The sequence below is a fragment of the Tinamus guttatus genome, unplaced genomic scaffold (assembly GCF_059628265.1).
Source record: "Tinamus guttatus ecotype Peru unplaced genomic scaffold, ASM5962826v1 Tinamus_guttatus_pri_ptg001267l, whole genome shotgun sequence".
Classification (NCBI taxonomy): domain Eukaryota; kingdom Metazoa; phylum Chordata; class Aves; order Tinamiformes; family Tinamidae; genus Tinamus; species Tinamus guttatus.
The window spans coordinates 40,054-62,570 of record NW_028289801.1 but is presented as its reverse complement, the minus strand read 5'-3'; the positions used below and the strand labels follow the sequence as shown (position 1 = coordinate 62,570).

The 22,517-nt window shown below is 58.9% G+C and overlaps 1 protein-coding gene across 1 annotated transcript in view; it reads right to left on the bottom strand.

Annotated features, from left to right (window-relative positions):
- LOC104570237 (sarcoplasmic/endoplasmic reticulum calcium ATPase 1) overlaps nt 1-22,517 on the bottom strand; it is a 58,326-nt gene that overhangs the window by 19,004 nt on the left and 16,805 nt on the right. The window contains exons 8-17 of the mRNA XM_088538884.1: nt 21,607-21,904; nt 19,028-19,194; nt 16,725-16,813; nt 16,537-16,639; nt 15,908-16,039; nt 14,483-14,608; nt 12,182-12,400; nt 8,784-9,119; nt 6,446-6,666; nt 3,450-3,652 (exon numbers count right to left, since the gene is read on the bottom strand). Of these exons, the coding sequence (XP_088395010.1) occupies nt 3,450-3,652; nt 6,446-6,666; nt 8,784-9,119; nt 12,182-12,400; nt 14,483-14,608; nt 15,908-16,039; nt 16,537-16,639; nt 16,725-16,813; nt 19,028-19,194; nt 21,607-21,904 (1,894 nt within the window). The remainder of the gene's footprint in view (nt 1-3,449; nt 3,653-6,445; nt 6,667-8,783; nt 9,120-12,181; nt 12,401-14,482; nt 14,609-15,907; nt 16,040-16,536; nt 16,640-16,724; nt 16,814-19,027; nt 19,195-21,606; nt 21,905-22,517) is intronic.

The following is a 22,517-nucleotide window of genomic DNA, read 5'->3' as shown; positions in this document are numbered from 1 at the left end:
CCATGGGGACATGCGGGGAAACCATGGGGAGATGTGGAGACACCATGGGGACATGGAGAGAAACTATGGGGAGATGTGGAGACATGTGGTAACACCACAGGGATGCATGGGGAGACATGAGGACACCATGGGGACACTTAGGGACACTTGGGAACACCATGGGGAGATGTGGGGACACCACAGGGACATGTGGGGACACCATGGGGACATGCAGGGAAACCATGGGGAGATGTGGAAAAACCCTGGGGAGATGTGGAGACATGTGGTAACACCACAGGGACACACGAGAAGACATGGGGACACTTGGGAACACCATGGGGACACCTGGGGACATCATGGGGACACTTGGGGACACCCACCGCCGATGGCCAGGTAGCGGAAGAAGAGCCACCCGCTGATGAGCGGCTCCTTGGGGCTGCGCGGGGGCTTGTCCATGATGTCCAGGTGAGGACACCGTGGGGACACCATGGGGACATATGGGGAAACCATGGGGAGATGTGGGGACATCACAGGGACATGTGGGGACACCATGGGGACATATGGGGACACCATGGGGACATGCGGAGAAACCATGGGGAGATGTGGAGAAACCATGGGGAGATGTGGAGACACGTGGTAACACCACAGGGATGCATGGGGAGACATAGGGACACCATAGTGACACTTGGGGACACCATGGGGAGATGTGGGGACACCACAGGGACATGTGGGGACACCATGGGGACAATGGGGACACCATGGGGACATGCGGAGAAACCATGGGGAGATGTGGAGAAACCATGAGGAGATGTGGGGACACGTGGTAACACCACAGGGAGACATGAGGACACCATGGAGACATTTGGGGACACCACAGGGACACCATGGGGACATGTGGGGACACCATGGGGACACCATGGGGACACTTGGGGACACCCACCGCCGATGGCCAGGTAGCGGAAGAAGAGCCACCCGCTGATGAGCGGCTCCTTGGGGCTGCGCGGGGGCTTGTCCATGATGTCCAGGTGGGGACACCGTGGGGACACCATGGGGACATATGGGGAAACCATGGGGAGATGTGGGGACACCAGGGGGAGATGTGGGGACACCACAGGGACATGTGGGGACACCATGGGGACATGTGGGGACACCATGGGGACACATGGGGACACCATGGGGACATGCGGAGAAACCATGGGGAGATGTGGAGAAACCATGGGGAGATGTGGAGACACGTGGTTAACACCACAGGGATGCATGGGGAGACATGGGGACACCATAGTGACACTTGGGGACACCATGGGGAGATGTGGGGATACCACAGGGACATGTGGGGACACCATGGGGACAATGGGGACACCATGGGGACATGCGGAGAAACCATGGGGAGATGTGGAGAAACCATGAGGAGATGTGGGGACACGTGGTAACACCACAGGGAGACATGAGGACACCATGGAGACATTTGGGGACACCACAGGGACACCATGGGGACATGTGGGGACACCATGGGGACACCATGGGGACACTTGGGGACACCCACCGCCAATGGCCAGGTAGCGGAAGAAGAGCCACCCGCTGATGAGCGGCTCCTTGGGGCTGCGCGGGGGCTTGTCCATGATGTCCAGGTGGGGACACCGTGGGGACACCATGGGGACATATGGGGAAACCATGGGGAGATGTGGGGACATCACAGGGACACATGGGGACATGCGGGGAAACCATGGGGAGATGTGGAGACACCATGGGGACACTTGGGGACACCATGGGGACATGGAGAGAAACTATGGGGAGATGTGGAGACATGTGGTAACACCACAGGGATGCATGGGGAGACATGAGGACACCATGGGGACACTTAGGGACACTTGGGAACACCATGGGGAGATGTGGGGACACCACAGGGACATGTGGGGACACCATGGGGACATGCGGGGAAACCATGGGGAGATGTGGAAAAACCCTGGGGAGATGTGGAGACATGTGGTAACACCACAGGGACACACGAGAAGACATGGGGACACTTGGGAACACCATGGGGACACCTGGGGACATCATGGGGACACTTGGGGACACCCACCGCCGATGGCCAGGTAGCGGAAGAAGAGCCACCCGCTGATGAGCGGCTCCTTGGGGCTGCGCGGGGGCTTGTCCATGATGTCCAGGTGAGGACACCGTGGGGACACCATGGGGACATGCGGGGAAACCATGGGGAGATGTGGGGACATCACAAGGACATGTGGGGACACCATGGGGACATATGGGGACACTCAGGGACACCATGGGGACATGCGGGGAAACCATGGGGAGATGTGGAGAAACCATGGGGAGATGTGGGGACACCACAGGGACACGTGGGGACACCATGGGGACATGCGGGGAAACCATGGGGAGATGTGGAGACACGTGGTAACACCACAGGGATGCATGGGGAGACATGAAGGCACCATGGTGACACCTGGGGACACCATGGGGAGATGTGGGGACACCATGGGGACATGCAGGGAAACCATGGGGAGATGTGGAGAAACCATGGGGAGATGTGGGGACACATGGGGACACCACAGGGACAAATGAGGAGACATGGGGACACCATGGGGACACTTGGGGACATGTGGGGACACCATGGGGACACCATGGGGACACTCGGGGACACCACGGGGACACCCACCGCCGATGGCCAGGTAGTGGAAGAAGAGCCACCCGCTGATGAGCGGCTCCTTGGGGCTGCGCGGGGGCTTGTCCATGATGTCCAGGTGGGGACACCGTGGGGACATGCGGGGAAACCATGGGGAGATGTGGAGACACCATGGGGACATGGAGAGAAACTATGGGGAGATGTGGAGACATGTGGTAACACCACAGGGATGCATGGGGAGACATGAGGACACCATGGGGACACTTGGGGCACCATGGGGAGATGTGGGGACACCACAGGGACATGTGGGGACACCATGGGGACATGCGGAGAAACCATGGGGAGATGTGGAGAAACCATGAGGAGATGTGGGGACACGTGGTAACACCACAGGGAGACATGAGGACACCATGGAGACATTTGGGGACACCACAGAAACACATGGGGACACCATGGGGACACTCAGGGACACCATGGGGACATGCGGAGAAACCATGGGGAGATGTGGAGAAACCATGGGGAGATGTGGAGACACGTGGTAACACCACAGGGATGCATGGGGAGACATAGGGACACCATAGTGACACTTGGGGACACCATGGGGAGATGTGGGGACACCACAGGGACATGTGGGGACACCATGGGGACACTTGGGGACACCATGGGGACATGCGGAGAAACCATGGGGAGATGTGGAGAAACCATGGGGAGATGTGGGGACACGTGGTAACACCACAGGGAGACATGAGGACACCATGGAGACATTTGGGGACACCACAGAAACACATGGGGACACCATGGGGACACTTGGGGACACCACGGGGACACCCACCGCCGATGGCCAGGTAGCGGAAGAAGAGCCACCCGCTGATGAGCGGCTCCTTGGGGCTGCGCGGGGGCTTGTCCATGATGTCCAGGTCGGGCGGGTTGAAGCCCAACGCGGTGGCCGGGAGCCCGTCGGTCACCAGGTTGACCCACAGCAGCTGCACCGGGATGAGGGCCTCGGGCAGCCCCAGCGCCGCCGTCAGGAAGATGCTACGGGGACACGGGGGGACACGGGGGGACACAGGGGACACGGGGGGAGAGGGAGGTCAGGGAGGAAGCAAGGGGGAAGGTCAAGGAGGGAGCGATGGGGAGGGAGCGATGGGGAGGGTCATGGAGGAACCAATGGGGAAGGTCCAATGGGGAAGGTCATGGAGGAACCAATGGGAGGGTCATGGAGGGTCCAATGGGGAAGGTCAAGGAGGAGCCAATGGGGAAGGTCATGGAGGGTCCAATGGGGAGGGTCATGGAGGAACCAATGGGGAAGGTCATGGAGGATCCAATGAGGAAGGTCATGGAGGAACCAACGGGGAGGGTCATGGAGGAACCAACGGGGAAGGTCATGGAGGAACCAAGGGGGAAGGTCCAATGGGGAAGGTCATGGAGGAACCAGTGGGGAAGGTCATGGAGGAACCAGTGGGGAAGGTCATGGAGGAACCAATGGGGAAGGTCATGGAGGAACCAATGGGGAGGGGCCAATCGGGAGGGTCACGGAGGAACCAATGGGGAAGGTCAAGGAGGAACCAATGGGGAAGGTCAAGGAGGAACCAATGAAGAAGGTCAAGGGGAGGGTCAAGGAGGAACCAATGGGGAAGGTCATGGAGGGACCAATGGGGAAGGTCATGGAGGGTCCAACTGGGAAGGTCATGGAGGAACCAATGGGGAAGGTCAAGGAGGGTCCAATGGGGAAGGTCATGGAGGAGCCAATGGGGAAGGTCAAGGAGGGTCCAATGGGGAAGGTCATGGAGGAACCAATGGGGAAGGTCATGGAGGAACCAACGGGGAGGGTCATGGAGGAACCAACGGGAGGGTCATGGAGGAACCAATGGGGAAGGTCAAGGAGGAACCAACGGGAGGGTCATGGAGGAACCAATGGGGAAGGTCATGGAGGAACCATGGGGAGGGTCATGGAGGGTCCCATCGGGGCGGGTGTGGGGAGAGGACGGAGCTGGGATCCACGAGGAGCAGGTGGGGGGGATTGGGGTGGATTTGGGTGGGATTGGGGTGGATTTGGACAAATTCGGGTGGATTTGGACAAATTTAGGTGGATTTGGATGAATTTAGGTGGATTTGGATGGATTTAGGTGGATTTGGATGACTAGGTGGGATTGGGGTGGGATGTGGACAGATTTAGGTGGATTTGGGTGGGATGTGGACAGATTTGCGTGGATTTGGGGTGGATTTTGGGAGGATTTGGGAGGTTTTGGGTGGTCTTTGGGAAGATTGGGATGGATTTGGGTAGATTTTGGGTGGATTTGGGGAGGATTTGGGTGGATTTGGGGAGGATTGCGATGGATCTGGGTGGACTTGGGTGGGATTTAGGAGGTTTTGGGTGGATTTTGGGAGGGTTTGGGTGGTCCTTGAGAAGATTGGGATGGATTGGGGTGGGTTTTGGGTGGATTTTGGGAGGATTGGGGTGGATTTGGGTGGATTTTGGGAGGATTGGGATGGATTTGGGTGGATTTTGGGAGGTTTTGGGTGGTCCTTGAGAAGATTGGGATGGATTTGGGTTGATTTTGGGTGGATTTGGGAGGTTTGGGGTGGATTTTGGGAGGATTGGGGTGGATTTGGGTGGATTTTGGGTGGACTTTGGGAGGTTTTGGGTGGATTTTGGGAGGATTGGGGTGGATTTGGGTGGATTTTGGGTGGACTTTGGGAGGATTGGGGTGGATTTGGGTGGATTTTGGGAGGATTGGGGTGGATCTGGGTGAACTTGGGTGGGATTTAGGAGGTTTTGGGTGGATTTTGGGAGGGTTTGGGTGGTCCTTGAGAAGATTAGGATGGATTGGGGTGGATTTTGGGAGGATTGGGTGGATTTGGGTGGATTTTGGGAGGATTGGGATGGATTTGGGTGGATTTTGGGAGGTTTTGGGTGGTCCTTGAGAAGATTGGGATGGATTTGGGTTGATTTTGGGTGGATTTGGGTGGGATTTGGGAGGTTTGGGGTGGATTTTGGGAGATTTGGGGTGGATTTGGGTGGATTTTGGGTGGATTGGGGTGGATTTGGATGGATTTTGGGTGGACTTTGGGAGGATTGGGGTGGATTTGGGTGGATTTTGGGTGGACTTTGGGAGGTTTTGGGTGGATTTTGGGAGGATTGGGGTGGATTTGGGTGGATTTTGGGTGGACTTTGGGAGGATTGGGGTGGATTTGGGTGGACTTTGGGAGGATTGGGGTGGATCTGGGTTGACTTGGGTGGGATTTAGGAGGTTTTGGGTGGATTTTGGGAGGATTTGGGTGGTCCTTGAGAAGATTGGGATGGATTGGGGTGGGTTTTGGGTGGATTTTGGGAGGATTGGGGTGGATTTGGGTGGATTTTGGGAGATTTTGGGTGGTCCTTGAGAAGATTGGGATGGATTTGGGTTGATTTTGGGTGGATTTGGGTGGGATTTGGGAGGTTTGGGGTGGATTTTGGGAGGATTGGGGTGGATTTGGGTGGATTTTGGGAGGATTGGGGTGGATTTGGGTGGATTTTGGGTGGACTTTGGGAGGATTGGGGTGGATTTGGGTGGACTTTGGGAGGATTGGGGTGGATCTGGGTTGACTTGGGTGGGATTTAGGAGGTTTTGGGTGGATTTTGGGAGGATTTGGGTGGTCCTTGAGAAGATTGGGATGGATTGGGGTGGGTTTTGGGTGGATTTTGGGAGGATTTGGATGGATTTGGGTGGATTTTGGAAGGACTGCGATGGATCCCGGTGGCTTTGGGCGGTCCTCGAGAAGACGGGGTTGGATTTGGGTGGGATTCGGGCCCGTTGGGCGGCGCCGGCTCCGCGCCGAGGTCCTCACCACACCACCTCGCCCACGTTGGAGGAGATGAGGTAGCGGATGAACTGCTTCATGTTGTTGTAGATGGCCCGGCCCTCCTCCACGGCCGCCACGATGGTGGAGAAGTTGTCGTCGGCCAGGACCATCTCGGAGGCCGTCTTGGCCACGGCCGTGCCGGAGCCCATGGCGATGCCGATCTCGGCCTTCTTGAGCGCCGGGGCGTCGTTCACGCCGTCCCCTGTCTGGGGACACGGGGACGTCACCGCGGGGACATCCCGGAGCGATGATGGAGCCGAAACCACCCCGGAATGGTGCTGGAGGTCCCCAATCACCCCGAAACGGTGCTGGAGATCCAGGACCATCTCATGGAGATGCTGGACATCCAGGACCATCTCATGGAGATGCTGGAGATCCAGGACCATCTCATGGAGATGCTGGAGACCCCCCTGGACCACCCCATGGAGATCCTGGAGATCCAGGACCTCCCCATGGAGATCCTGAAGACCCAAAACCACCTAATGGAGCTGCCACATCTCCAGCACCACCCAAGGACCTCCAGGACCACCCTATGGAGATGCTGGAGACCCAGGAGCACCCCAGAGAGATCCTGGAGACCCAAAACCACCTTATAGAGATGCTAGAGACCCAGAACCACCCTATAGAGATCTTGAAGACCCAGAAACACCCTATGGAGATCCTGGAGACCCAGAACCACCCTATGGAGGTCCTGGAGATCCAGGAGCACCCCAGGGAGATGTTGGAGACCCAGAACCACCTTATGGAGATCCTGGAGACCCAGAACCACCCTATGGAGGTCCTGGAGATCCAGGACCACCCCATGGAGATCCTGGAGACCCAGAACCACCTTATGGAAATGCTGGAGACCCAGAACCACCCTATAGAGATCTTGAAGACCCAGAAACACCCTATGGAGATCCTGGAGACCCAGAACCACCCTATGGAGGTCCTGGAGATCCAGGAGCACCCCAGGGAGATGTTGGAGACCCAGAACCACCTTATGGAGATCCTGGAGACCCAGAACCACCCCATGGAGCTGCTGGAGATCCAGGACCACCCTATGGACCTGCTGCATCTCCAGCAGCACCCAAGGACCTCCAGGACCACCCTATGGAGATCCTGAAGACCCAGAACCACCCCATGGAGCTGCCGGAGACCCAGGACCACCCCATGGAGCTGCCACATCTCAAGCAGCACCCAAGGACCTCCAGGACCACCCTATGGAGGTCCTGGAGATCCAGGAGCACCCCATGGAGATGTTGGAGACCCAGAACCACCTCATGGAGATGCTGGAGACCCAGAACCACCTTATGGAGATCCTGAAGACCCAAAACCACCTCATGGAGCTGCCGCATCTGCAGCACCACCCAAGGACCTTCCATCCCACCCTATGGAGATCCTGGAGACCCAGAACCACCCTATGGAGGTCCTGGAGATCCAGGAGCACCCCATGGAGATGTTGGAGACCCAGAACCACCTCATGGAGATGCTGGAGACCCAGAACCACCCCATGGAGCTTCTGGAGATCCAGGACCACCCTATGGAGATGCTGGAGACCCAAAACCACCTCATGGAGCTGCTGGAGATCCAGGAGCACCCCATGGAGCTTCTGGAGATCCAGGACCACCCTATGGAGATGCTGGAGACCCAGAACCACCTCATGGAGCTGCTGGAGATCCAGGAGCACCTCATGGAGATGTTGGAGACCCAGAACCACCTCATGGACCTGCTGCATCTCCAGCAGCACCCAAGGCCCTCCAGGACCACCCTATGGAGGTCCTGGAGATCCAGGAGCACCCCAGAGAGCTGCTGGAGATCCAGGACCACCCTATGGAGATGCTGGAGACCCAGAACCACCCTATGGAGGTCCTGGAGATCCAGGAGCACCTCATGGAGATGTTGGAGACCCAGAACCACCTCATGGACCTGCTGCATCTCCAGCAGCACCCAAGGCCCTCCAGGACCACCCTATGGAGATGCTGGAGACCCAGAACCACCCTATGGAGGTCCTGGAGATCCAGGAGCACCCCATGGAGATGTTGGAGACCCAGAACCACCTCATGGACCTGCTCCATCTCCAGCAGCACCCAAGGCCCTCCAGGACCACCCTATGGAGATGCTGGAGACCCAGAACCACCCTATGGAGGTCCTGAAGATCCAGGAGCACCTCATGGAGATGTTGGAGACCCAGAACCACCTCATGGACCTGCTGCATCTCCAGCAGCACCCAAGGCCCTCCAGGACCACCCTATGGAGGTCCTGGAGATCCAGGAGCACCTTATGGACCTGCTCCATCTCCAGCAGCACCCAAGGCCCTCCCGGCCCGCCGGGGCGCCCTCACCATGGCCGTGATCTCGTCGAAGGACTGCAGGAACTCCACGATCTTGGACTTGTGCGTGGGCTCCACGCGGGCGAAGCAGCAGGCGCGGTGACAGGCCTCGCGCTGCTCGGCGGGCGGCAGGTCGTCGAACTCGCGGCCCGTGTACGCGCGCCCCGTCACCTCCTCGTCCTCGCTGAAGATGCCGATGCGGCGGCAGATGGCGATGGCCGTGCCCTTGTTGTCCCCCGTGATCATGATGACGCGGATGCCGGCGTCGCGGCACAGCTGGATGGAGCCCATCACCTCCTTGCGCGGCGGGTCCAGCATCCCCACGCAGCCCACGAAGGTCAGGTCAGTCTGCGGGGGGACACGGGGACGGGGCCATCAGAACGGGGGGACGTTGGATGGGGTCCCATCAAACCAGGGACACCAAAAAGGGGACATTACAGACCCAGGAACCCCATGGAGGACGTTGCATGGGGTCCCATCACACCAATGACACCAGAAAGGGGAAATTACAGACCCAGGAACCCCATGGAGGACGTTGCATGGGGTCCCATCAGACCAGGGACACCAGAAAGGGGACATTAAACACCCAGGAACCCCATGGAGGACGTTGCATGGGGTCCCATCAAACCAATGACACCAGAAAGGGGAAATTACAGACCCAGGAACCCCATGGAGGACATTGCATGGGGTCCCATCAAACCAATGACACCAGAAAGGGGACATTACAGACCCAGGAACCCCATGGAGGACACCAAAGAGGAGACATTAGATAGCCAAGGACACAATGGAGGACGTCGCATGGGGTTCCATCAAACCAATGACACACAAAGGGGACATTAAATAGCAAGGACCCAATGGAGGACATTGCATGGGATCCCATCACACCAGGGACACCAAAGAGGGGACATTAAACACCCAGGGACCCCATGGAGGACACCAAAGAGGGGACATTAGATAGCCAAGGACCCCATGGAAGATATTGTATGGGGTCCCATCACACCAGTGACACCAGAAAGGGGACATTAAATAGCCAAGGACCCAACGGAGGACGTTGCATGGGGTTCCATCACACCAATGACACCAAAAAGGGGACATTAAACACCCAGGAACCCCATGGAGGACGTTGCATGGGGTCCCATCACACCAATGACACCACAAAGGGGACATTAAATAGCCAAGGACCCAACAGAGGACGTTGCATGGGGTTCCATCACACCAATAACACCAGAAAGGGGAAATTACAGACCCAGGAACCCCATGGAGGACGTTGCATGGGGTCCCATCAGACCAGGGACACCAAAGAGGGGACATTAAACACCCAGGAACCCCATAGAAGACATTGCATGGGGTCCCATCAAACCAGGAACCCCAAAGAGGGGACATTAAACACCCAGGAACCCCATGGAGGACGTTGCATGGGGTCCCATCAGACCAGGAACCCCAAAGAGGGGACATTAAACACCCAGGAACCCCATGGAGGACGTTGCATGGGGTCCCATCAAACCAGGGACGCCAAAAAGGGGTCATTACAGACCCAGACACCCCATGGAGGACACCAAAGAGGAGACATTAGATAGCCAAGGACCCCATGGAGGACGTTGCATGGGGTCCCATCAAACCAGGGACACCAAAGAGGGGACATTAAACACCAGGAACCCCATAGAAGACATTGCATGGGGTCCCATCAAACCAGGGACACCAAAAAGAGGACATTACAGACCCAGGAACCCCATGGAGGACACCAAAGAGGAGACATTAGATAGCCAAGGACACAATGGAGGACGTCGCATGGGGTTCCATCAAACCAATGACACCACAAAGGGGACATTAAATAGCCAAGGACCCAATGGAGGACATTGCATGGGATCCCATCACACCAGGGACACCAAAGAGGGGACATTAAACACCCAGGGACCCCATGGAGGACACCAAAGAGGGGGCATTAGATAGCCAAGGACCCCATGGAAGATATTGTATGGGGTCCCATCACACCAATGACACCAGAAAGGGGACGTTAAACACCCAGGAACTCCATGGAGGACACCAAACAGGACATTACAGACCCAGGAACCCCATGGAGGACACCAAAGAGAGGACATTAGATAGCCAAGGACACAATGGAGGACGTTGCATGGGGTCCCATCAAATCAGAGACACCAAAGAGGGGACATTACAGACCCAGGAACCCCATGGAAGACATTGCGTGGGGTTCTGTGACACCAATGACACCAAAGAGAGGATATCAAACACCCAGGAACCCCATGGATGACGTTGCCTGAGGTCCCATCAAACCAGGGACACCAGAAAGGGGACATTAAACACCCAGGGATCCCATGGAGGACGTCGCATGGGGTCCCATCAAATCAGGGACACCAAAGAGGGGACATTACAGACCCAGGAAGCCCATGGAGGACGTTGCGTGGGGTTCTGTGACACCAGACACCAATGACACCAGAAAGGGGACGTTACACCCAGGAAGACCATGGAGAACACCAAAGAGGGGACATTAGATAGCCAAGGACACAATGGAGGACGTTGCATGGGGTCCCATCAAACCAGGGACACCAAAGAGGGGACATTAAACACCCAGGAACCCCATGGAGGACACCAAAGAGGAGACATTACAGGCTCAGGAACCCCATGGAGGACGTTGCATGGGGTCCTGTGACACCAATGACACCAGAAAGGGGACATTACACCCAGGAAGACCATGGAGAACACCAAAGAGGGGACATTAGATAGCCAAGGACACAATGGAGGACGTTGCATGGGGTTCCATCAAACCAGGGACACCAAAGAGGGGACATTACAGACCCAGGAACCCCATCGAGGACACCAAAGAGGGGATATTAGATAGCCAAGGACCCCATGGAGGACGTTGCATGGGGTCCTGTGACACCAATGACACCAGAAAGGGGACATTAAATAGCCAAGGACCCAATGGAGGACATTGCATAGGGTCCCATCACACCAGGGACACCAAAGAGGGGACATTAAATAGTCAAGGACCCAATGGAGGATGTTCCATGGGGTCCCATCACACCAATGGCACCAGAAAGGGGACATTAAACACCCAGGGACCCCATGGAAGACATTGCATGGGGTCCCATCAGACCAGGGACACCAAAGAGGGGACATTACAGACCCAGGAACCCCATGGAGGACACCAAAGAGGGGACATTAAACACCCAGGGACCCCATGGAGGACGTCGCATGGGGTCCCATCACACCAGGGACACCAAAGAGGGGACATTAAACACGCAGGAACCCCATGGAGGACGTCGCATGGGGTCCCACCACACCAGCGACCCTAAAGAAGGCCCATTCCCCCCTAGGTGACCGCAGGGACCCCGGTGGCCCTCGAGGACCCCGTGCCACCCGCCACGGTGTCCCCAAGGCGCCGCGCTCACCTCGTACTCGGCGAACTTGGTGGAGTCCTCCAGCAACATGTCCTCCTTCTTGGGCGGGGTGTCGCGGGTGGCCAGGGCCAGGCAGCGCAGGGTGTCCCTGCCCGTCCCCCACTCCTTGATGACGCCCAAGATCTTCTCCTTGACCGCGGGCGTCAGCGGCACCCGCGTGGTCCCCACGCGCACGTAGTTGCAGCGGTCGATGACGCCCTCGGGGGCGCCCTGCGGGGGGACACCGAGGGACGTGGTGGGGACCCGTGGGGACCCAAAGGGACAGAGAGGGACCAAGGAGGAGCTCATGGGGCCTCCATGGGCCAAGGGGACCCTATGGGATGGAGAGGAACCCAAAGGGACAGAGAGGAACCAAGGAGGACCTCATGGGGCCTCCATGGGCCAAGGGGAACCCAAAGGGACGCAGAGGAACCAAGGAGGATCTCATGGGTCCTCCATGGGTCAAGGGGAACCCAAAGGGACACAGAAGAACCTAAAGGGATGGAGAGGAACCAAGGAGGACCTCATGGGTCCTCCATGGGCCAAGGGGAACCCAAAGGGACGCAGAGGAACCAAGGAGGATCTCATGGGTCCTCCATGGGCCAAGGGGAACCCAAAGGGATGGACAGGAACCAAGGAGGACCACATGGGTCCTCCATGGGCCAAGGGGAACCCAAAGGGACACAGAGGAACCCAAAGGGACACAGAGGAACCAAGGAGGACCTCATGGGGCCTCCATGGGTCAAGGGGAACCCAAAGGGACAGAAAGGGACCCAAAGGGATGGAGAGGAACCAAGGAGGACCTCATGGGTCCTCCATGGGCCAAGGGGAACCCAAAGGGACAGAAAGGAACCCAAAGGGACACAGAGGAACCGAGGAAGACCTCATGGGTCCTCCATGGGTCAAGGGGAACCCACAGGGACACAGAGGAACCACGGAGGACCTCATGGGTCCTCCATGGGCCAAGGGGAAGCCAAAGGGATGCAGAGGAACCAAGGAGGACCTCATGGGTCCTCCATGGACCAAGGGGAACCCAAAGGGATGGAGAGGAACCGAGGAGGACCTCATGGGGTCTCCATGGGCCAAGGGGAACCCAAAGGGACAGAGAGGAACCCAAAGGGATGGAGAAGAACCAAGGAGGACCTCATGGGTCCTCCATGGGCCAAGGGGAACCCAAAAGGACACAGAGGAACTCAAAGGGACACAGAGGAACCAAGGAGGACCTCATGGGTCCTCCATGGGCCAAGGGGAACCCAAAGGGACACAGAAGAACCCAAAGGGATGGAGAGGAACCAATGGGACCTCATGGGTCCTCCATGGGCCAAGGGGAACCCAAAGGGACACAGAGGAACCCAAGGAGGACCTCATGGGTCCTCCATGGGTCAAGGGGAACCCACAGGGACACAGAGGAACCAAGGAGGAACCTCATGGATCCTCCATGAGATAAGGGGAAGCCAAAGGGACACAGAGGAACCAAGGAGGACCTCATGGGGCCTCCATGGGCCAAGGGGAACCCAAAGGGACAGAAAGGAACCCAAAGGGACACAGAGGAACCGAGGAAGACCTCATGGGGCCTCCATGGGCCAAGGGGACCCTATGGGATGGACAGGAACCCAAAGGGACACAGGAGAACCAAGTAGGACCTCATGGATCCTCCATGGGCCAAAGGGACCCAAAGGGACAGAAAGGAACCCAAAGGGATGGAGAAGAACCAAGGAGGACCTCAGGGTCCTCCATGGGCCAAGGGGAACCCAAAGGGACACACAGGAACCCAAAGGGACGGAGAGGAACCAAGGAAGACCTCATGGGTCCTCCATGGGTCAAGGGGAACCCAAAGGGACACAGAGGAACCAAGGAGGAACTCATGGGTCCTCCATGGGTCAAGGGGAACCCACAGGGACACAGAGGAACCAAGGAGGAACCTCATGGATCCTCCATGAGATAAGGGGAAGCCAAAGGGACACAGAGGAACCAAGGAGGACCTCATGGGGCCTCCATGGGCCAATGGGAACCCAAAGGGACAGAAAGGAACCCAAAGGGACGGAGAGGAACCAAGGAGGATCTCATGGGTCTTCCATGGGCCAAGGGGAACCCAAAGGGATGGAGAAGAACCAAGGAGGACCTCATGGGTCCTCCATGGGCCAAGGGGAACCCACAGGGACACAGAGGAACCAAGGAGGAACTCATGGGTCCTCCATGGGCCAAGGCGACACCAAGGAGATGGGGGGGACCTGAGGATGCTCCCCGTCGAGGACGAGGGCAGCAAATGGGGGACAATGGTGACCCGAGGGGACGCGGTGACGAGGGACCGACCTTGACGAACATCTTGTTGCCCACGGCCGCCCGCGACGCCTTGGCCGGGGAGCAGTAGACGGACATGGACTTCCGGTCACGGGAGAACTCCAGGGTGAACTCCTTCTTCATGAGCTGCTTGATGACCTGGGGACAAGGGGACATCAGAGGGGACATGGGGACATTGGGGTCTATGGGGACAACCTCCTTCTTCAGGAGCTGCTTGACGACCTGGGGACACGGGGACAAGGGGACATCAGAGGGGACATTGGGGTCTATGGGGACAACCTCCTTCTTCATGAGCTGCTTGATGACCTGGGGACACGGGGACAAGGGGACATCAGAGGGGACATGGGGACATTGGGGTCTATGGGGACAACCTCCTTCTTCAGGAGCTGCTTGACGATCTGGGGACACGGGGACAAGGGGACATCAGAGGGGACATTGGGGTCTATGGGGACAACCTCCTTCTTCATGAGCTGCTTGATGACCTGGGGACACGGGGACAAGGGGACATCAGAGGGGACATGGGGACATTGGGGTCTATGGGGACGACCTCCTTCTTCATGAGTTGCTTGATGACCTGGGGACACGGGGACAAGGGGACATCAGAGGGGACATGGGGACATTGGGGTCTATGGGGACAACCTCCTTCTTCAGGAGCTGCTTGACGACCTGGGGACACGGGGACATCAGAGGGGACATGGAGACATGGGGACATCAGTGGGGACATGGGATCTATAGGGACAAAGTCCTTCTTCAGGAGCTGCTTGATGATCTGGGGACAAGGGGACATGGGGACATCAGAAGGGACATGGGGACATCAGAGGGGACATGGGGTCTATGGGGACAAACTCCTTCTTCATGAGCTGCTTGATGACCTGGGGACATGGGGACATAGGGACATCAGAGGGGACATGGAGACATGGGGACATCAGTGGGGACATGGGATCTATAGGGACAAAGTCCTTCTTCATGAGCTGCTTGATGACCTGGGGACAAGGGGACATGGGGACATCAGGGGGGACATGGGGACATCAGAGGGGACATGGGGTCTATAGGGACAAAGTCCTTCTCCAGGAGCTGCTTGATGACCTGGGGACAAGGGGACCTGGGGACATCAGTGGTGACATGGGGACATCAGTGGGGACATGGGGTCTATGGGGACAAACTCCTTCTTTATGAGCTGCTTGATGACCTGGGGACATCAGAGGGGACATGGGGACATCAGAGGGGACATGGGGACATGGGGACATCAGTGGGGACATGGGATCTATAGGGACAAAGTCCTTCTTCAGGAGTTGCTTGATGACCTGAGGACACGGGACATGGGGACAACAGGGAAATGGGGGCCACCAGGACCTAGGGACACAAGGACCTGGGGCCACGGGGACATGGGGACCAGGAGGGGACACGGGGACAAGGAGGGGACAAGGGGACACTCACGGAGTTGCAGGCGTTGGCCCGCTCCACCTTGGAGAGGCTCCGCACGTCCGTGTTGAAGACGTTCATCTTCTCCACGAGACACGTGAGCGCCGTCTCCGTGGCCTCCCCCACCTTCTCGTAGATGCCCTTGGCCTTGGGGACAAGGAGGGGACGTCACCGGCGCCACCCGGGTGGCCGAGGAGGACCCTTGGAGCATCCCAAGGAGGGACGGCCAAGAGGATCCCAAGGAGATGGCCAAGAAGACCCAACGGATCCCAAGGGATGGCCAAGAAGGGCCAACGGATCCCAAGGGATGGCCAAGAAGACCCAATGGATCCCAAGGGATGGCCAAGAAGGGCCAATGGATCCCAAGGGATGGCCAAGAAGAGCCAATGGATCCCAAGGAGTTGGCCAAGAAGGGCCAACAGATCCCAAGGGATGGCCAAGAAGAGCCAACAGATCCCAAGGAGATGGCCAAGAAGACCCAACAGACCCCAAGGAGATGGCCAAGAAGACCCAACGGATCCCAAGGAGTTGGCCAAGAAGAGCCAACGGATCCCAAGGAGGAGCTGGAGGAACCTGGTGCTCCAGGGGGGACAAAGGGGCTTGGGGACGCGACGAGGGGACCCGTGGGGACACGGAAGGGCCACCTCATTGTAGTCCAGGGACGAGTCGTTGCAGAGGGCGCAGATGGTGGCCAGCTCCACCAAGCCGTCGTATTGGCCGGCCTTCACGTGCTTCTCGTTCTTCAGCCTGTTGGGGACACGGGGGACAATCGGGGGACGCGTCCCGGGTTTGGGGACACCAGGGGAGGGTTGGGGACGCCGGTGTCACTCACACGTCCCCCTCGGGCGCGTAGGTGGAGCCGGTGATGGAGAACTCGTTGAGGGCGCAGACGTCGCCCTCCACCTTGTCCACGATGAACATCTGCGGGGACAGCGGGAGAGGGACGGTGGGGACGGGGGACACGCGGGGACGTCTTGGGGACGTCAAGATGTCCCATGGGGATGGCCGGGGGTCCCATGGGGACATTGGGACATCCCATGGGGAGGTGGGGACATCTTGGGGACGTCAAGATGTCCCATGGGGACAGCGGGGACATCTTGGGGACGTCAAGATGTCCCATGGGGATGGTGGGGGGACCCATGGGGACATTGGGACATCCCATGGGGACATTAAGATGTCTCATGGGGACGGCGGGGACATCTTGGAGACGTCAAGATGTCCCATGGGCATGTTGGGATGTCCCACGGGGACATTGGGACATCCCATGGGGACGTCAAGATGTCCCATGGGGATGGCCGAGGGTCCCATGGAGACATTGGGACATCCCATGGGGAGGTGGGACATCTTGGGGACGTCAAGATGTCCCATGGGGACGTCAAGATGTCCCATGGGGACGGTGGAGGGTCCCTTGGGGACACCAGGACCTCCTTGGGGACACCAAACCCCCTCTTGGGGACACCAGGCCACCCTTGGGGACACCAGGCCACCCCTGGGGACACGAGGCCACCCTTGGGGACACAAGATGACCCTTGGGGACACCAGGCCACCCTTGGGGACAGCAGGATCTCCTTAGGGAGATGAGGAGCCCTTTGGGGACACCAAACCCCCTCTTAGGGACACCAAACCCCATCTTGGGGACACCAGGCCACCCTTGGGGACACGAGGCCACCCTTGGGGACACCAGGGCACCCTTGGGGACACGAGGTGGCCCTTGGGGACACCAGGCCACCCTTGGGGACAGCAGGATCTCCTTAGGGAGATGAGGAGCCCTTTGGGGACACCAAACCCCCTCTTAGGGACACCAAACCCCATCTTGGGGACACCAGGCCACCCTTGGGGACACGAGGCCACCCTTGGGGACACCAGGGCGCCCTTGGGGACACAAGGTGGCCCTTGGGGACACCAGGCCACCCTTGGGGACAGCAGGATCTCCTTAGGGAGATGAGGAGCCCTTTGGGGACACCAAACCCCCTCTTAGGGACACCAAACCCCATCTTGGGGACACCAAACCTCCCTTGGGGACACGAGGTGGCCCTTGGGGACACCAGGCCACCCTTGGGGACACCAGGACCTCCTTGGAGACACAAGATCCCACTTGGGAACACCAGAACACCCTTGGGGACACAAAGCCACCCTTGGGGACACCAGGCCACCCTTGGGGACACGGGGCCACCCTTGGGGACACAAGGCCACCCTTGGGGACACGAGGCCACCCTTGGGGACACCAGGGCGCCCTTGGGGACACGAGGCCACCCTTGGGGACACCAGGGCGCCCTTGGGGACAGCAGGATCTCCTTAGGGAGATGAGGAGCCCTTTGGGGACACCAAACCCCCTCCTGGGGACACCAAACCCCATCTTGGGGACACCAAACCTCCCCTGGGGACACGAGGTGGCCCTTGGGGACACCAGGGCGCCCTTGGGGACACGAGGTGGCCCTTGGGGACACCAGGTCACCCTTGGGGACAGCAGGATCTCCTTAGGGAGATGAGAAGCCCTTTGGGGACACCAAACCCCCTCCTGGGGACACCAAACCTCCCTTGGGGACACGAGGTGGCCCTTGGGGACACGAGGCCACCCTTGGGGACACGAGGCCACCCTTGGGAACACAAGATGACCCTTGGGGACACCAGGCCACCCTTGGGGACAGCAGGATCTCCTTAGGGAGATGAGAAGCCCTTTGGGGACACCAAACCCCCTCCTGGGGACACCAAACCCCATCTTGGGGACACCAGGCCACCCTTGGGGACACGAGGCCACCCTTGGGGACACCAGGGCGCCCTTGGGGACACGAGGTGGCCCTTGGGGACACCAGGCCACCCGTGGGGACACCAGGACCTCCTTGGAGACACAAGATCCCACTTGGGAACACCAGAACACCCTTGGGGACACAAAGCCACCCTTGGGGACACCAGGCCACCCTTGGGGACACGGGGCCACCCTTGGGGACACCAGGACACCCTTGGGGACATGAAGGCACCCTTGGGAACACCAGGACACCCTTGGGGACACCAGGATCTCCTCAGGGAGATGAGGAGCCCTTAGAGAACACCAGGCCACCCTTGGGGACACCAAACCCCCCTTGGGGACACGAGGTGGCCCTTGGGGACACCAGGCCACCCTTGGGGACAGCGCACCTTGCACACGGACATCTGGTTGGTGGTGAGCGTCCCCGTCTTGTCGGAGCAGATGACCGAGGTGCAGCCCAAGGTCTCCACGGACGGGAGGCTCCGCACGATGGCGTTCTTCTTGGCCATGCGGCGCGTCCCCAAGGCCAGGCACGTGGTGATGACGGCCGGGAGCCCTACGGAAAACGGGAATGGGGTCATGGATCCCTATGGATCCACTGGGAATGGCGTGGGAACCACGTGGATCCAGGGAACGGGGCTGGGAGTCCCATGGAGCCATTGGGAATGGGGCTCTTCTTGGCCATCCCCAATGGTGATGATGGCCGGGAGCCCTATGGAGAACGGGAATGGGGTCATGGATCCCTATGGATCCAACGGGAACGGGGTGGGAACCACGCGGATCCAGGGAACGGGGCTGGGGAGCCCCATGGAGCCATTGGGAATGGGGCTCTTCTTGGCCATCCCCAATGGTGATGATGGCCGGGAGCCCTATGGAGAATGGGAATGGGGTCATGGATCCCTATGGATCCAACGGGAATGGGGTGGGAACCACGCGGATCCAGGGAATGGGGCTGGGGAGCCCCATGGAGCCATTGGGAATGGGGCTCTTCTTGGCCATCCCCAATGGTGATGATGGCCGGGAGCCCTATGGAGAACGGGAATGGGGTCATGGATCCCTATGGATAATGGGAATGGGGTCATGGATCCCTATGGATCCAGGGGGAATGGGGCAGGAACCACATGGATCCAGGGAACGGGGCTGGGAGTCCCATGGAGCCAATGGGAATGGGGCTCTTCTTGGCCATCCCCAATGGTGATGATGGCCGGGAGCCCTATGGAAAACGGGAATGGGGTCATGGATCCCTATGGATCCTTATGGATCCAACGGGAATGGGGTGGGAACCACACGGATCCAGGGAATGGGGCTGGGGAGCTCCATGGAGCCAATGGGAATGGGGCTCTTCTTGGCCATCCCCAATGGTGATGACGGCCGGGAGCCCTACAGAAAACGGGAATGGGGTCATGGATCCCTATAGATAATGGGAATGGGGTCATGGATCCCTATGGATCCAACGGGAACGGGGTGGGAACCACGCGGATCCAGGGAATGGGGCTGGGGAGCCCCATGGAGCCATTGGGAATGTGGCTCTTCTTGGCCATCCCCAATGGTGATGATGGCCGGGAGCCCTATGGAGAACGGGAATGGGGTCATGGATCCCTACGGATAATGGGAATGAGGTCATGGATCCCTATGGATCCACCGGGAATGGCGTGGGAACCACGCGGATCCAGGGAATGGGGCTGGGAGTCCCATGGAGCCAATGGGAATGGGGCTCTTCTTGGCCATCCCCAATGGTGATGATGGCCGGGAGCCCTATGGAGAACGGGAATGGGGTCATGGATCCCTACGGTAATGGGAATGGGGTCATGGATCCCTATGGATCCAATGGGAATGAGGCGGGAACCACGTGGATCCAGGGAACGGGGCTGGGAGTCCCATGGAGCCAATGGGAATGGGGCTCTTCTTGGCCATCCCCAATGGTGATGATGGCCGGGAGCCCTATGGAGAACGGGAATGGGGTCATGGATCCCTACGGATAATGGGAATGGGGTCATGGATCCCTATGGATCCAATGGGAATGGGGCAGGAACCACATGGATCCAGGGAACGGGGCTGGGAGCCCCATGGAGCCAATGGGAATGGGGCTCTTCTTGGCCATCCCCAATGGTGATGATGGCCGGGAGCCCTATGGAGAACGGGAATGGGGTCATGGATCCCTATGGATCCACCGGGAATGGGGTGGGAGTCACACAGAACATGTCCCCGTGGGGCCACCAAGGTTCTCCAAGCCCCAACGGGGTCACCATGAAACTACAAGACGTCATGGGGCCACTAAGGTTCTATAAGCTCTAATGGGGCCACCAAGGTTCTCCTAACTCCAATGGGGCCACCAAGAAGCTACAAGTCACCGTGGGGCCACCAAGATCCTATGAGCTCCCATGGGGCCGCCAAGGTTCTCCAAGCTCCAACGGGGCCACCAAAGTTCTCCTAACTCCAATGGGACCACCAAGGCTCTTCTAACTCCCACGGGGCCACCAAGGTTCTCCAAGCTCCAACGGGGCCACCAAGGTTCTCCTAACTCCAATGGGACCACCAAGGTTCTCCTAACTCCCACGGGGCCACCAAGGTTCTCCAAGCTCCAATGGGGCCACCAAGGTTCTCCTAACTCCAATGGGACCACCAAGGTTCTCCTAACTCCCACAGGGCCACCAAGGTTCTCCAAGCTCCAACGGGGCCACCAAGGTTCTCCTAACTCCAATGGGACCACCAAGGTTCTTCTAACTCCCACGGGGCCACCAAGGTTCTCCAAGCTCCAATGGGGCCACCAAGGTTCTCCTAACTCCAATGGGACCACCAAGGTTCTTCTAACTCCCACGGGGCCACCAAGGTTCTCCAAGCTCCAATGGGGCCACCAAGGTTCTCCAAGCTCCAGCAGGGCCACCAAGGTCCCACACATCCCCATGTGGTCCCCAAGGTTCTCCAAGCCCCACGGTGCTCCCCAGAGCCCCCCAGGGTCCCCACGGACCTTCAGGGATGGCGGCCACGGCCAAGGCCACGGCGATCTTAAAGTAGTAGATGGCGCCGCGGATCCAGGAGCCGCCGTGGACGGGGTCGTTGAAGTGGCCGATGTTGATGAGCCACACGGCGACGCAGATGAGCGAGATGACCTTGGAGAGCTGCTCGCCGAACTCGTCCAGCTTCTGCTGCAGGGGCGTCTTGTCCTGCTCGGTGGCCGCCATCTCGTCGCGGATCTTCCCGATCTCCGTGTTGACGCCCGTGGCCACCACGATGCCCACGGCTTTGCCGGCGCCGATGTTGGTGCCCTGTGGGTGGTGGGTGGCGTTGTGGTGTTGGTGGGACCCGTAGGGACGTGCTGGGATCCATAGGGACGTGGTGGGACTCGAAGGGATGTGGTGGGATCCATGGGGATGTGATGGGACCCATAGGGATGTGGTAGGACCCATGGGGATGTGGTGGGACCCGTGGGGACGTGGTGGGACTCAAAGGGATGTGGTGGGATCCATAAAGCTGTGGTGGGACCCATAGGGATGTGGTGGGATCCATGGGGACGTGGTGGGACCCATGGGGATGTGGTGGGACTCAAAGGGATGTGGTAGGACCCATAGGGACGTGGTGGGACCCGTGGGGATGTGGTGGGACCCATAGGGAGATGGTGGGACTCGAAGGGATGTGGTGGGATCCATAAAGCCGTGGTGGGACCCATGGGGATGTGGTGGGACCCATGGGGACGTGGTGGGACCCATAGGGATGTGGTAGGACCCATGGGGATGTGGTGGGATCCATAGGGACATGGTGGGACTCGAAGGGATGTGGTGGGATCCATAAAGCCGTGGTGGGACCCATAGGGACGTGGTGGGACCCATGGGGATGTGGTGGGATCCATGGGAATGTGATGGGACCCATAGGGATGTGGTA